General features: G+C 40.1%; 1 protein-coding gene across 1 annotated transcript in view; it reads left to right on the top strand.

The window, feature by feature from the left end:
* fbxo38 (F-box protein 38) overlaps window positions 1-16999 on the top strand; it is a 75277-nt gene that overhangs the window by 43463 nt on the left and 14815 nt on the right. Inside the window, exons 10-16 of the mRNA XM_017474703.3 lie at window positions 8922-9064; window positions 12332-12506; window positions 12592-12717; window positions 13327-13500; window positions 13583-14071; window positions 16710-16810; window positions 16880-16982. Of these exons, the coding sequence (XP_017330192.1) occupies window positions 8922-9064; window positions 12332-12506; window positions 12592-12717; window positions 13327-13500; window positions 13583-14071; window positions 16710-16810; window positions 16880-16982 (1311 nt within the window). The remainder of the gene's footprint in view (window positions 1-8921; window positions 9065-12331; window positions 12507-12591; window positions 12718-13326; window positions 13501-13582; window positions 14072-16709; window positions 16811-16879; window positions 16983-16999) is intronic.

Here is a 16999-nt window from a genome sequence, read left to right as displayed (position 1 = left end):
TAAACTTGTATGGTGAAGACCATACTTTGATAGTGAAGACCCAAGTTTATGTTTTTGAAACATGGGAGGGCCTGTTAAACTCGTGCCTGATTGCCATTCCCTTAATTGAAATACCTGACTTCAATTATATTTTGTGTTCTGCTGTCAAAATGTGAAGCTCCTATGAAAGATGTGTAAAGGTCTGAAATGGTCATTTAAAATTTTCGGGGGGGCATTTTTCAGTGCCGCTGAACACCCTGCAATTCCTTCCCACAATTTGAATACCTCTGCATTACAGAATAAAAGACAATGAAGAAAAAAATAATTAAGTGAACATTACAGATATTACATGCAGAAATAATCCTGTAGTAAAAACGCATCTTCTAACCAGTAGACAAACCACATTGCTTTTGTCTCTGAGTAACTCTAGTGACAGATAGATTATTTCAATATCATATTGAGGATAATAAAAGATTTCAAATATTATCGACCAGCCTAGGAATGCAGATGTCCATCTGCTTTTTTCCTTAATGACCCCTGGACATCTGGGTCTAATCAATGGCAAAAGAGGGGTAAACAATAGATGCACCATCACAATTAGTTGCCTGTAGAAGTTAGAGATGTATATTTGATTCATTTGCACAGCTTGAATACTTGACAAACAAAATTAGTGAGTCCTTTAATTTCTAGAGCTGATGTCAACTCTACAGCACAGGCCGTTTACTCTCTCAAGTCTTAGTTCTCATTTAACATGATGTGTTTAAATGCAAGGTAATAGATTGCTAGCCAAAGTAAAACAAGTTAAAGGAGACCTGTTTTGAGCCTTTTTACAAGATATAAGTCTCAGGTGTCCCCAGAATGCGCCTGTGAAGTTTCAGCTCAAAATACCCCACAGTTCATTTATTATACCATGCTGAAAATGCCCCTTTTTGGATGGAAGCAAAAGCATGCTGTTCTCCTGTGTGCCTCTTTAAATGCAAATGAGCTGCTGCTCCCCACCCCCTTTCTGGAAGAGGGCTGTGCCTTTACGGCTCATGCTCCGGCAACTACGGCAACAAGAAGTCGTCGTTCACAAAGCAGTCTGATATTAAATGATTCGCACAAAATGTACAATGTTTTCAGAAAGACAATCACTTTAGGCTAAGTTCACACTACACGACTTTGAACATCGGCATATCGCTGTGCTGTTCACACTAGGGATGTCACGATACCAAAAATCTAGTAGTCGGTACCGGTACCACCAAAAGTACACAGTACTCGATACCAAAGTCGATACCACAGTGTGGTTTAAAAATTCAATTAAAAAAATTAAATAAATAAACTCGGAGAGAGAGAGATATTTTAGTTATAAAACACTGTCTGACAATGACTAATAAAACAGTGGAGGCTAGAAGTGCTAGGGTGCACACACACGCGCACACAGACGCACACCTTATACTCTGAATGCAAGAATTAGTTTAAATTCACTGATATGGTGGCAGGCTAAAAAGATTTATTAAAAGCATTAACATTTGAATAATTATTTGTGACATTAGGCGACATTTTGCTGACAGGACACAGGCTGAATAGTGATCCATGGTGGCCCATTAGGAGGTAGTTTATAACATTTCAATGCCTTAGCATCGTTAACAAATAACTGGCTATCGCAAACATTACATGGAGCATAACGTTAGCTGGTTTCACAGCTACAATGCCAGCTGCCTCAAACAAACATAATATAGGGGCCGTCTTTCAGGTGCTTCACCAAATTCTAGGTGTTTCCTCGTTTTGTTTAAAATGAATGATGGCATCAGTTGCACACTAGCTTCAGAGCATTATATGTTTGTTGTCATCCGCCTCAAATGCGAAGTATTTCGATATTCCTTACCACCTTTCCTCTCAACAAGTCGGGGCGGAGCTAAACTTGTCAGCATGTCTGTAGTTTTTCCCGTGTGCTTGTAGGCGTTCTTCTTCTTTACCACTTGTGGACCGACTAAAACACTTGTGCATATTTGCTGCCCCCTTCAGTTCCGGAATAATTGCAACCTCAGTTCCTTCATTACTAATAGTACCTACGCTACTGCCGAAAAACAAGCACTGTCACGTTTTAAGAATGTTGGTACCAACTTTGTACCGAAGTATGGGTTCTCGTGACATCCCTAGTTCACACTACAGGACTTGCTCCATTGTAATCGGGAGTCATGAAGTGATTGTGGTGCTTACACTACATGATTGCGCGGCGACTCTGTCACCCAATGACTCTATCTGGTGTCCAAACTACATTTTGTCACAAACACACGCAAGAAGTGACACGGATATGTGACGCGAAAACCACACGGGAAACAGGAGTTGTTTCCCTTCCTCATGGTGACTTCACCCTATGCCTTGCTCTCTCATTGACTGGAGCTCGTTGCCGCAATCACTGCCAGTGGCAATACTTTACACACCACAGGATGTGGAGTCACCCGACAGCTCCAGATATTTAGCATGCCAAATATGTGTGGCGTCGCCGATGCATTGGCGAGCCTCTGTGATGAGTCGTTGGGTAGTTCACACATAATGATTGACTGCCGATTGGCGAACGCTGATTGCTCACAGAGTTGCCTCCGATCAAAGGGTTTTTGTCGGCGAGCTCGGCGACTTGCAAATCGGGCTTAAAAACTTAAAAACCTGTAGTATGAACTAGGCTTTACTCTATTGTGCATGATAAAGGTGCAGTTGTGAATTAAACAGACAGTAAGCGTTTTCGGGTTGAAAATAAAAATGATGAAATAGCTCTAGTCTCCGTGAATACAGTCGGCGACGATGGTAACTAGCCGCATTAGCCGTGGAATCTGCTAACGGGCACGTTTGGATTGGCGATTTGCAAATATTGTGTAAAATGAGTCGCACAAACATATACGAGTTTAGGTATTTTTGGGGGCACGTTTCCTTCAAAGTAAAACGACTCCACTGTATCTTCCATGGCTCTGATGCCGGGAGTACGTGAAGACTCTTACGTTCATTTTTACAACCAACAATAGAACACGTACGCTTAACGCTTACAAAGCTGAGACATTCTTATCATTTTAACTGCTTCAGCGCGAAAAACATGGCGGACTGTGTGCAGTTCACTCAGTGGAGGATCTATGTTAATAGGGCAGAGTCCCTGGGTGGGGCTTGTTCAAACGTGACGTCATGTTAGGAAGAAAATGAAAACAACTCATTTTGAGACACTGTTTATGATTTATTGGGAATATTAATAAAAAAGTAGTGGGTGGATTTTTACCATTGTAGGGTGGTTGTATACACACTCTGCTGAACCAGTTATGTTCAAACAACATTTAAAAGTGAGTTTTGCATAATAGGTCCCCTTTAAAAGTCAGGATTGTAGTAGTTAACACCCACAGTTGCAGAGCAATGACGTGGGGGGGCCTCAATGCTAATTTCAGCCTCAGCAGTTTGAAGGCTTAAGTCAATCTTGGGAACAAACTTCATTGCATGTGAGATTAGCTCAGTTGTTGATAACTTTGCCTCATGATCCACTTGGGGACTTAAAGGTGGTTGGCATTTCTCCTGGGTACACTGGTAGACCTTTCTGTAAAAGTTCTCAAACAGACACCCTCATCATTTAACAATTCCTCAGACTCCATAGGCTCCTTTGTGTATTTGTGACCCCCATTCCTTCTCGGTTTCTTAGGCTTAGGGACTACAACTGGGATATCTTCCACAGGTAGAAACCCACAGAGTAGATGATGATCTTGATTGAGAATACATTGGGGTCCTTTACCATTTTCTGGCCCAACCATGTAAGGACTGTCTGCAATCCTCTTTATTACAGTATGAATGCTATGTTGCCATCTATCAGCAGGTTTATGCGTCACTGTGATGTTGACATTCTTGATTAAAACTCCAGGATAATACTCGGTAGCTGTAACGCATCAAATCTCACTTTGTTCTTTTCTCCCATTTTGTGAGAATTCTTGCCTGCAACAGACTAACTCTCCTGAAGGTGCTCTCATAGCCGCTTAACATACTCTTAAAGGCTTCCGTACCCCTTCCCTGCAGGATTGGTACCATTGATGAGGATAACTGGCAACATAGGTTGTCAGCCAAACATGAGCTCATACAGTGAAAATCCAGTGCTGTCATTTCTCAAGCAGTCATGTATGTGAACAAGAGGTTTGGCAAAGTCTCGCCAGTGGTATATGTCTTTTTCTTCTAGAGTTCCAAGCACACTGAGGAGCATTCTGTTGAACCTCTCAATAGGATTCCCATAGGTAATAGTTCTCACCTTTTGTGCTCCAATCAATGAACACTGCTCTTGAATGGTCTGTGACTCAAAATCTCTCCCCTGATCACTGTGGAGATGACTAGGAAACCCATAGCACACAACATAATTCTCTTTGCTTTAGCAACTGTTTTTGGCGGTGGCAGTGCCACAGTGAATTTGGTAAAGTGATCGGTAATGACAAGTACTCCACAAATGTCTCTGCTGTCTGATTTGTGGGAAAGACAGTCCAAGTTCAAGGGCGCAAATGGTGTGTTTTCTTTGGGGGCAGCTTTTTGAGGATTTGCCTTTCTACTGCAACACCATTCAAAATCAAAGTGAACTTTGTCATTCAGACCATGCAACAAGGAGTGCACAGCAGAGTGAAACTGCGTTTCTCCAAGCTCAAATGTGCAGAAATCCAATGCATTATTATTATAATAATTTAAATAAATAAATTATTGGACATAGTACCTGTAAATTTGACACTAGTAAATATTAATATAAAATTTTCGAGTAATTTGAAATTTAATTATTTCACAGAAAAATAACAGTTTAAGATTTACTTTCATGGAATGTGTGTGTGTTCAGGAGTTCAAAAGTTTAAGACAGACAGACGTGTTTGTGTAGTGTTAAAAAGAGTTGAATAGTCTGATGGCCTGTGGAAAAAAAGCTCTTGTTGAGTCTGGCAGTCTTGCACCGCATACTGCAGTAGCGTTTGCCCGATGGCAGACCATGGACAGGGTGAGTGAAGTCCTTGACTATTTTATTGACTCTGCTTATGCAATGTGACTGGTATAGGACCTGTATAGTCGGGAGGGAAGTTTTGATGGTTTTCTCTGCCGTCCTCAAAATTCTCTGGAGGGCCTTCTGGTCGGAAGCGGTGCAGCTGCTTTTCCAGATGAGAGGCTGCTGGTCAGGATGCTTTCTATAGTGCCTCTGTAGAAGGTTGTGAGGACAGACGGGGGGAGGTTAGCTCTTTTCATCTGATGCAGGATGTGAAGACGCTGCTGTGCCCTCTTCACAAGAGAGGTGGTATTAGTAGTCCATGTCATGTCGTCCTTGATGTGCACCCCAGGAACTTAATACCTTTCACAGACTCCACAGCGTTACTGTGGATTGTGATAGGAGTGTGTGCTGTATGTTTCATCCTGAAATCAACAGTGATCATCTTGGTTTTGTTGACATTCAGTGACAGGTTGTTGTTGTCACACCAGATAATGAGTTGGTTCACCTCCTCTCTGTCGGCGAAATTGTCGTCATGAGGTCAAAATTGTCATGATGAGGCCCACCACTGTCGTGTCATCTGCAAACTTGATATGTTTCGAGTTATACTTGGCTCAACAGTCGTGGGTCATCAGGGTAAACAACAGAGAGCTCAGGACACAGCCCTGGGGGACACCAATGCTGAGTATGATGGTTTCAGAGGTGTTCTTTTCAACTCGTACTGTCTGGGGTCTGTCTGTGAAGAATTCCAATGCCTAGTTGTACAGTGGGGTATTGATAGCATTCACATGTATAGCATTGTTCAATATCGTTAGCATAGCATCATTCATGAGTGTCACAGTCAAGCCCAGGTTGCTCATTGTCACCTTGGACACCATACAGGGTGGTCTCTCTATTTTGGGTTAGGACAAGTTGATAGCATACATCACTGTTGTGCGCTCGCTGTCAGTACAAGACTCCATCCCTGAGCTGAAGCTTATTCCTTTTCCTCAAAAAAGTTTGGAGGATTCCATGCATTTTGATTCCTGAAGTAGGCTTCTGGTCATTTTCCAGACAACTAATGACATATCTGAAAGAAGGATCTTTTCTTTGTGCTTTATACCAATTATCATGTCACACTCCTGGTACAGGTATCTCCTGCCTAGGGCAGATTAAGCTGTCAAGTATTTCAGAAACATCAAGAGCAAGACACTCAAGAAGAGCAAACACCTCGGAACAATTACCCCTCACAATTGCAACATGGCAGACATCATCGTTTGGTATCTCTTCTCTTGCATCATCCAGTGTGAGTCTTTTAGTTTAATTTCCTGAAGGAATGATTAGTCTTCATGGAGTGGAGCATGTGGGCATCAGGACAACCATCAGCTAGTGATGTCCAGCTGCATCGTGCTTTGCTGAACTCAGAATGTAGGTCAACTTTAATCCAAAATACCTAAGATGGTTCAGCACCTTCATTAACCTGGCTCCATGCTCCTCAAGTGTACAAGAAAAGACAATCACTTAGTCCAGGAGCACAAGCACTTCATTCAAGTGGAAGTCTCCAACACGTTTCTCCATTTAAGTGAAAAGTGCTGGAAGAATTTGTAACACCCTGCGGCAGGTGATATAACCACCAGAAGTCAAGTAAATAAACAGTCTTTTGCTCATCATCTTCTGCAAGTTCCATGTGATGGTAGCCAGATTTTAGTTTCGTTATGGAAAACCATTTGGCTCCACTGAGGACAGAGAAAGTTTAATCTTTAAACTTTAAAGTTTAATCTAAGAGACAATTTGGTGAGAGACAATATGACAGGATCTTTATTGTACAGCCTCACAAGTGATGGTTGTGATATGTTTGAACAGTGATGCAATGTCAATAGGAGTGTCGGCTCCCTCTCAGAATGCTGGTCCTTTCTTTGCCAACCCATGCTGATTTGAGCTGATCCAGTGCATTGGTACCAAGTAGCAAACGAATTTGGCTGTTGTAGTGACAGTTGAGAACTATTAAGCACTAATAAAGTGAGTCTTTCTCTTCCACTCCTGTGACTGTTTGAAGGAACAAGATCAAGACTTGAATATATACAAAGTAGGGAATGTGCTGCCCCTATGCACCCTCAACTTAATGGAATGGATTGAATTGGTTGGGGATGACAAGTGGAATGAATAAAAGATTTCTGAATGGTCATCACTTGTGACCCTGTGCCCAGGATCGATTCGCAAGGTATGCCTTCTACATATACTAAAATCATGCAACGTGGCCCAACTAACCCTTGAGGCAGTGACCTGATATATGCTTGAGCTATAAACCACTTCTCAAGAGTCTTGTGAGCCACACCCATGGGAAAAGCTCTTAATGTACTCCCAGCTGCTGGTCATCCCAAAACAGAATCAGCTACAAGTTTGACTATGACTCATGAGCTGCTCATGTCTTTCCCTAAGCTCTACATTTTTCTTGCAAACAAGGTCAGGGTTGAACATTAGAACAGTGAACCACTATGTGGTCTGCAAACCTCCTTTCAACTCACTGTTCACACTGAAGTTCCTTTTATCACTTCCTTGTTTGAACAATGTGGCCACCTACTTCCGCAGCTCTGTTATCTCCTGCTCAGAGTTTTTTTTTTTTTTTTTTTCTGGCTGGCTTTCTGTTGTTTGTGGATACCTTACATCATCCACTAGTAAGCTGTGGGCAGATTGAATACATGTAGCGGCCTTTGCACTTCGTACATGGTTTTTCCATCCTATCCATTTTAGCAGACCTCCCATCCCTATCCTTTCTTACTAAAAGGAGCTGCTCTGAAAATGAAGGTTGGCTTATTCTTTTCGTGATCAAGTTATAGTCTTATTATCATGATGTGGTACCAACACCCCCTACAGAATCGTCTGAGTTTTCTAGAATTGCTGTGCCATTGTTACAGACTCTTATTTTCCTTTACCAGACCCTATAGTGAACATCTGTATTTTGGTGTATAGTGCCATTTGGTGTAAGATTGAAACAGGTATGCTGAAGTGCATCTTGAATTATGCTGAAGAAGCTAGCTCTGCTGTCTCCAGCAATAGCATTGAGCTCACCTAGATATTACTTGGCTAGCTTTTTCCTCTAGCTCTTCCTGACACATGTCACAGATAGTCTGTTATGCCCTGGGATATTAGGGTCCCTAAGAATCCTTAGGAATTACTGGGTCTAATTTGTTTGACTACCCTGTCCTAGTCAGACTGTATTAGAACCCTACCTCTGGGATGTTCAGGCTGATCATCAGGAACTCTAAATATTCTGGAAGCTAGTCCACTTGCCTGAATATTTGATAATCTTATCAGAATAAAACTGTCCAATGTTTGCAACAAGAAGGCAGCTATATACATCAAGTTGTGTTAAACAACTTGGAACATGACCCCTTTGATGACAGACCACAATTTTTAGGTGAGCAAAAGTAGTGAAACAGATTGTCTTAAAGTAAATTAAAGTAAATAACACTTAGAAAACAACAGCAGTTGATGACAAACATTGTGAGAGCAAAACTATTTGAGGGCTCACATTAGAATAAGCCTGTTTGTCTAGTGTGTTAAATGAGGAGTTTCTTTGCAAAATGGATTATTCGGCAAATGTTTTTAGTGAAGCTCACAATTTCTCACAGCAGAATTAAAACTTCCTGCCTCAAAACTTTACTCATATTATAGCTAACATCCACTTTCACAGCAAAAACTATTTCAACCTTTATTTTAAAATGTTATTTAAATTAATTTTTTTATGAGCACAGGTCTGAGAATAAAGCATTAAAGAAATGCTTTACCCCATTAATATTCATTACTATGTATTAATTTATTGTGAAGAAAATCCATAGAATTGTTCTTGTTTCTGATGGATGTGTTGTGTTTTTGCTCATACGTTTGTATATACACTATATGGCCAAAGGTTTGTGGACACATAATAATATTTGAACATAGGGCTGTATTCTATGTACCCTGTTTGTGCATGTTGACTGAATGATTCATACATTTGGTTTTCCATTAGATCATTCTCGCTGGAGCAGATTGCTGGATCTTACACTAGTGCGCTGTCATGCCATTAAGCTTGAGTCCTTTAGCCAGTGTATTGAAATGCTGCCCAATCTGGAGTTCATCTCCTTAGACCAGATGTTCCGTGAGCCCCCAAAGGTGAGTGTGGCCTTCTTTGTATACATGTACACTACCAGTCAAAAGTTTGGAGACACTTGACTGAAATGTTTCTTATGACTTTAAAAATCTTTTGATCTGGTGTATGATTTAAATGTTTGAAATCGGGGTTGTAGACAAAAATATAATTGTGCCAATATATTAATTTCTTTCATTAGAAAACTAACATTTTATTTAAATTATTTTTTTTTATTGGATGACTTGGAGCGAAATATTCCAAAAAGCAACCAATAAATGTCCAGAATAGGTGGGAACTCCTTTAATACTGTTTAAAAAGCATCTCAGGGTAATTCCTCAAGAAATTGGTTGAGAAAATGCCAAGAATACATTTCTGGAAACTCTAGACAAAAAAGGTGTCTACTTTGAAGATTCTAAAAATATTAAATTATTTTGATTTATTTTCGATTTTTTTTATCACAACATAATTTCCATAGTTCCATTTGTTCCAGAGTTTTTAGGACTTTTTTAAAAATTATTATTCCAAAATGTAGGGGGGAGAAATGCAAATAAATAATGAGTGTGTCTAAACGTTTTACCTTTAGTGTATAACATCTACATGAGTTATTTCACATATCTGTGAAGCGCAAAAGTTTAGCTCATCCAAATAATAAACTCTAGGGATGCCTTTGTTATATTGGTCCAATACCTGAGCTTGTAAAAGTCTTGATACTCCATTATTGCTATATGATGTAAGGCTAGTGTATGTTATCTTGCTTATGAACAGATGACAGGAAATGACCGCTATCTGGAGGTATCACATTAAAGCAAAATAGACTACAAACTGTGCTCTGTGAAAAAATAAAGTAAATGTATTTTCCTATATTTACTGTATATATAAGTAACCTGATAAAAATCTTAAACATACAGTCCACTCCGAAAGTATTCCAATGGCAAGGGCAATAATTTTGTTTGCTATACACTGAAGACATTTGGGTTTGAGATCAAAAGATAAATGAGACGATAGATCAGAATTACAACTTTCATTTCCTGATGTTTACATCTAGATGTGTTAAACAGCTTAGAGCATGGAATCTTACATTTGAATCCACCCATTTTTGAGGTGATGAAAAATATTGGAATATGTAACTGACAGGTGTTCCTTGTTGCCCAGGTGTGCCCTGTTAGAGTGATTGTTTAAACAATTAATAGCTCTGTATGTCTACTCTTGGTTTGAGCCATGGGTTTTACCTGTGAAGACTGCATTTCTTGTTTAAAAGAATAAACTAACATGAAGTCCAGAGAGCAGTCTATGAATGAATAGCAAGCCATTTTGAAGCTGAGAAAAGAGGGAATATCTGTCTGAGCCATTCAGTAATACAGCAATTTGGAATATCCTGAAAATGAAAGAACCCACCAGTATTCTAACAAACAGACATCACCCAGGTTGGTCAAGGAAAACATCAGCAGTTGATCACAGAACCAGTGTGAGGGCTATGAAGAAAAACCCAAAAACAAAAGTCAGTGACATCACCAACAACCTGAACAGGACAGGAGTGGAGGTATCACAATCCACTATTTGAAGACTTCAAGAGCCTCACCACAAGATGCAAACCACTCATAAGAATCGGATGGTATTCACAAAGCAATACAGAGATAAGAAACAAAAGTTTTGAAACCAAGGGTTACTTCTACCATCGTAATGAAAAGGACAAAGTGTGGAGAAAGATAGGATCTGCTCATGATCCAAAACATACAAGCTCATCTGTGAACCTTGGTGGCGGTAGTGTCATGGCCTGAGCTTACTTGGCTGCTTCTGGAATGGGCTCATAATCTTTATTGATGATGTAACTCATGATGGTAGCAGCAGAATGAATTTTACAGAACCATTATGTCTTCCAATTTACAGAGAAATGCTTTCAGTCTAATTGGGAGGAACTCGACATGCAGCAAGACAATGCCCTGAAACGCACACAGCCGACACATGAAAGGACTTCACTAGGGAGGAGAAAATGGAAGGTGTTCGACTGGCCAAGTCAGTCACTAGACCTTAACCCAGTTGAGCTTGCATTTCACCTACTGAAGAGGAGACTGAAGGGAGAAACCCCCCAAAACAAACAACAACTGAAATAAGCTGCAGTACAAGTAAATATTAAGTGGTATTTGCTTTAAAATAAATAACACTTATAAAACAACAGCAGTTGATGGCAAACATTGTGAGAGCAGTGAAGAAAAATCTAAAAACAGAGAATTCCGTAAGAATCAGAAGACCAGACTGGAATTTGTAGACGATACACAGATGAGCCATTAAAGTTCTGGAACCAAGATTAACCTCTACCAAAGTGCCACACTGCAAACACAACAAAGGACTTCATCAAGGGGAAAAAAGTGGAAGGTTTTTGACTGGCCATGTTAATCACCAACTATTAACTCAAATGAGCATGCATTTGAGCATAGATTTTGATTTTTTTCCAAATACTTTGCCAAAGTTGTTAAGTTGTTACCAAAAATCAGGTATGGCATTTTTGCGGCTAGCTGACTCACATTGGGTTTGAGCCTAATTATTCAGGCATCACCAGCCTTTTGAAGGACCTTACTCAGAAGCAAGCACCTGATCGTGTCCAGTATGCAGAGGTGTGCCAACGGATCTTCAAAGCACTTGCTGTGAGAGAAGCAGTATAGAACAACAGAAATGGAATGCCTGACCACCTCAAATGTGTCTGTATGTTCGGTCTTGTCTGGCCAAACCAACAACTGGAATAATTGTTGGCAAAGATTAAAAAAAATAAAATTAAGAAATACCGTGTGTATGTGTGTGTGTGTGTGTGTGTGTGTGTATATATATATATATATATATATATATATATATATATATATATATATATATATATATATATATATATATATATACACATATACACACACATATATATGTATATGTGTATATATATGTATGTATGTATGTGTGTGTGTAGTATATGAAATATGGTTCACAATGAGAAAGTATGTGATGGAGGACTTAACCAGACAGATTAGGTTTGCAGTGAGAGACGAATTTGAGCAATACAGTTAACAGTGTGCTTGAACGTTGAAGGATCAAAGGCTACAATCATCAGAGTAGTCCCATCCTTGCCAGGAGACTAAATTTAAAAGCAAGACACAAAATAAGTGCAATACAGCTATAAGTACAGGATAATTTATTAGAAAGTGTAAATAACAAAACTTACAACATGGACTGAGCCTGATCAGGACCCAGGGTGTCTTTTACCTTATAGTTATATTATCCTGACACAGGTTGTTTGTCTTCTACAGGGTTGTGCCCGGGTTGGTCTGAGTGCAGGCACAGGTATTGGTGTATCCTCTGCTCTGGTCAGTAACCAGAATCCTAACCAGAACAACAATAACAATCACCAGAACAATAATAATGCCAATATTCAACCACATAATCGGGACAATGCTGTTGACATGGCACCACACAGAGTTGAGGGTATGCTATACTTTAGGTAATATACAAATTAAAGTCTAACCTGCTGTTATGGAAAGTCTTAAACTGTTGTGTATGTTTCATGCAGAGATCCATGATGTTGAGGGCTTAATGGTGGAGAATATTGAGGTTGAGCCACAGGTAACAGATGCCAGTCCAGAGAAGGAGTCTAAAGGGTCATGTCAGGCACCAGATCAAGATGAAGAACAAGCAGGTATGAAGCTGAAAATGACCATTACATTGTGGGGGACCTACACTACATGGCCAAAATTTTGTGGGGACCTGACCATCACACTCATTTGTGCTTTTTGAACAACACATTCAAGATTTATACCCCTTTTGCTGTTATAATTACCTCCACTCTTCTGGCAAAGCTTTCTACTAGATTTTGGAAAATGGCTGTGGGCATTGAGCCACAAGAGCATTAGTGATCTCAGGCACTGATGTCAGGTGAGGATGCCTGGGGTGCAGGCAGGATTCCAGTTTATCTCAAAGCTGTTCAGTGGTGTTGAAGTCAGGGCTTTGTGCGGGCTATTTGCGTTTTTCCACTCCAACCTTGGCAAACCATGATTTCATGGACCTTTCTTTGTGCACAGGGAGCATTGTCATGCTGGAACATGTTTGGGCTAGGCCTCTTGATTTCACTGAAGGGAAAGTGTAATGCTTCAGCATACAAAGACATCCAATTGTGTGCTTCCAACTTTGTGGTACTGTTTGGGGAAGGTTTCCATATGGGTGTGATGGTCTGGTGCTCACCTACTTTTGGCCATGTCTTGTATTTGTGTCATAAATGTGTAAATGAACTTGTGATGCACTTCTGTAGGGCCCAGTGGCGTGCAACCTGCCAGTAAGAAAATTCCAGTAGTTGTCTCTGACTCTGACAGTGATGATGATGAAGCTTCAGACAAGTCCCAAGGTGCCTTTTGCTCCTCTCAACATTACCCTAAGGCAGACATGCAGGAGAAGAGGGATGATGCAAAAGAGCTAGCCACAAGAGGTAGTGCATACTCTGAGTTCACTACCCTCATTAAATGTGCATATGGAACTTACCCTCAACTAAATATTGCTCTGTTTTACAGACAAAGGGAAAACTCCATTGCGCCGATGGGGAGCGCAGTATACCAGCTATGAGAAAGGCTGCCAGGTGACCAGTGAGCAGATCAAAGCAGACATAAAAGCAGCCAATGAAACAGCAGTGGATGGTAGCCAAGACAGAAATAATGGGGCATGTGTCTGCTCCGTTGACTGGAGTGTGGAATCGGATAATCTCAGAAGGCCAAGAGATGCAGGAGGAAGGGATGATGACAGTAGACTGAGGGCACATTGCAATTGTAGCAGGACTCACTTAGGCTCAGAGAGAAGTTCTCATGCCACCTTCAATCAGCCAGGAGGAGAGGAGAGCCGATCATCTCACCATGTTCCCAAGCAGAGAGCTAAAGCAGAACCCAGCACAATAGGGCACCAAGGTGGAGTGGTGTCTCATACAACTTCCAGAGGCATGTTTTCCAGTCGACCAATGACCCGTGCTTGCAGTAGACTCTGTTCTGTCCCCCTAGCGCCTGACTCGGGTAAGGACAATAGAATAAGATCATCAAGCAACAGAAAACTGCTAAAATATATATATATATATATATATATATATATATATATATATATATATATATATATATATATATATATATATATATATATATATATATATATATATATATATATATAAATATAAATAATGATACCAACTCTCCTAGAGTTGAAATTACTTTTATGTCCTGCTTAAGTTTTAATTATATTGTTCAATATTAATTGAACTTCAGAAACCCTTTATGCATGAAGCATAGTGTCCAGTACACTAACAACCCAGATTCTTGTGTTATTGACCTTCTCTCATATTATTATACAGTCCCTTCTGAAATTATTGGACCAGCAAGGCCAATTATTTTGTTTTGGATGAACTTGAGACAGTAGATCAGAATCTGGGCTTTAATTTCCTGATATTTATATTTCCTGATACTGTGTCTAGAGTATGGCACTTTATATTTGTTTGCCTATTCCTTGCTTTGCAGAAACTGCATCAAGCTGGCAACCCACTGACATCACCAAACTGTTGCATTCTTCGTTTGTAATGCTTTTCCAGGCTTGTACTGCAGCCTCTTTTGGCTGTTTGTTTTAGGGGATTTTTCCCTTCGGTCATTTCTTTAGGACATGAAATACATGCTCAGTTGAGTTAAGGTCTGGTGATTGACTCAGTCTTGTGTGTTTGGGGTCATTGTCTTGCTGTATGATGAAGTTCTTTCCAATTAGGTTGGATAGATTTTTCTCTTAATTGTATGTTTCTGTAGACTTTTGAATTCATTCTGCTGCAACAATCATTATCGCATTAATAAATATTAGTGAGCCCATTCCAGAAGCAGCCATGCAAGCCCAAGCCATGACACTATCTCCACCATGTTTGACTCATGAGCTCATATGTTTTGGATCATGACCAGATCCGTTCTTTCTCCACACTGTGGCCTTTCTGTCACTTTGGTAGAGGTTGATCTTAGGTTTAGAAATTTTTTGGTTCATCCATGTATTTTTTTTGTGAATTGCAATCTGACCTTTCTGATTCTTACTGCTGATAAGTGGTTTGCATTTTGTGGTATGGCCTCTATATTCCTCTTCAATCGACAGATTGTGATAACTTCACACTGCAGGGGTTATGGAGGTTGTTGATGTGGCTGACTGGCATTTTCCTTGGCCAGCCTGTTCGATGTCTGGTCGTTGGCACACCAGTGGTTTCTTTCTTTTTCAGGACATTCCAAATTGTTGGCTATGCCAATTAGTGGCTATGTCCAATACTTGTGCAATGGCTCTGGTCGATTTTCCCTCTTTTTTCAGCTTCAAAATTGCTTGTTTTTCTCCCATAGACAACTCTATGGTCATGTTGAGATCCTTTTTAGCAACACATGAAAACCAGGGCTGAAACCAAGAGTAGACACTCAGAGCTATTAATTGTTCTACAAGGGCACACCTGGGCAACCAGAAACAACTCAGTCACATGTTCCAGTATTTTTATCACTTCAAAAATAGGTGGGTTTTTAGAACAAGGCCATGCCATGTTCTAAGTTGTTTAATGCATCTAGATGTAATTGTCAGGAAATTAAGCTGAAATTCTGATCTATAGTCTCATGTTCATCTTTTGATCTCAAACCCGAATGTCTTCAGTGTATAGCAAAAACAAAAGTATGAGTCTTATCATTCTAATACTTTCAGAGGGGACATTATATAGTTGAAAAGGTCAAGAAATGGTTCTGATATATTTTATTTTTCTGAAAACATGGATGTGTTTTAAGCTGGGAAAGAATACCACAGTTGATTTAATAATAATAATAATAATAATAATAATAATAATAATAATAATTCCTTACATTTATATAGTGCTTTTATTTGTAGACACTCAAAGTGCTTTACATAGTATGTATGGAATCTCCTCAACCACCACTAGTGTGTAGCATCCACCTGGATGATGCGACGGCAGCCGTAGTGCACCAGAACACCAACCACACACCAGCTATTAGTAGAGAGGAGCGCGTGATGTACAGTAGCCAATTCAGAGATGGGGATTAATAAGGGGCCTTGATCGAGAAGGTCCAGTGTAGGTATAGGTATACCCCTACTCTTTTATGATAAGTGTCCTGGGATTTTTAATGACCACAGAGAGTCAGGACCTCGGTTTAATGTCTCATCTGAAAAACAGTGCCGTTTCTACAGTTTAGTGTCCCCGTCACTGTACTGGGACATTAGGCCCCACACAGACCACAGGGTGAGTGCTCCCTGCTGGCCTCACTTGTAACACTGCCAGCAGCAACCTTATTTTTCCCCAGGAGATCTCCCATCCAGGTACTGACCAGACTCAATCCTGCTTAGCTTCAGTGGGAAACCAGCCGAGAACTGCACAGAGATCTGGCTCTGGTTTAAATTTTGAGATGATATGATTTAATTTATTTAATTTGATTACTATGAGTTTGTGTGCTTGTCTAGGAGCTTATACCATATTTTCCAATAAGCCAAAATCAGCAACTCAAAAGATGTTAGCTTTTCCAGACTTAAGTACTCCTTCACCAAGATTTTAGATAGAGATGCTTGCCAAATAAACAAGTTAGCAAAAATTACAATCACATGGCATTAAAATATGACTGGTCTATTTACTTACCACCATCCCTTTAGGGCTTTCCAAAGCTATGCCACGGATTGCAGTGCAAAGAAAACACACTGCAGACAAGTCAACCAGCACCAGTGACCCAGTCACTGAGGATGACCATGTACAGGTGGGCTGCCTGAAACTTTAAATTATAAATGTCAGAATTTATTGTACTAGAATACTTGTCTTCTTTTAGGTGCTCACATTGAAATCCAGAAATCTAGTGGGAATCACACTCTCAAACTGTGGCATCACAGACCTGGTTGTGAAGGACTGCCCGAAAATGATGTTTGTCCATGGTGAGTTAGTTAAGTTT

The sequence above is a fragment of the Ictalurus punctatus genome, chromosome 8 (assembly GCF_001660625.3).
Source record: "Ictalurus punctatus breed USDA103 chromosome 8, Coco_2.0, whole genome shotgun sequence".
Classification (NCBI taxonomy): domain Eukaryota; kingdom Metazoa; phylum Chordata; class Actinopteri; order Siluriformes; family Ictaluridae; genus Ictalurus; species Ictalurus punctatus.
This window is presented reverse-complemented; position numbering and strand designations above follow the sequence as displayed.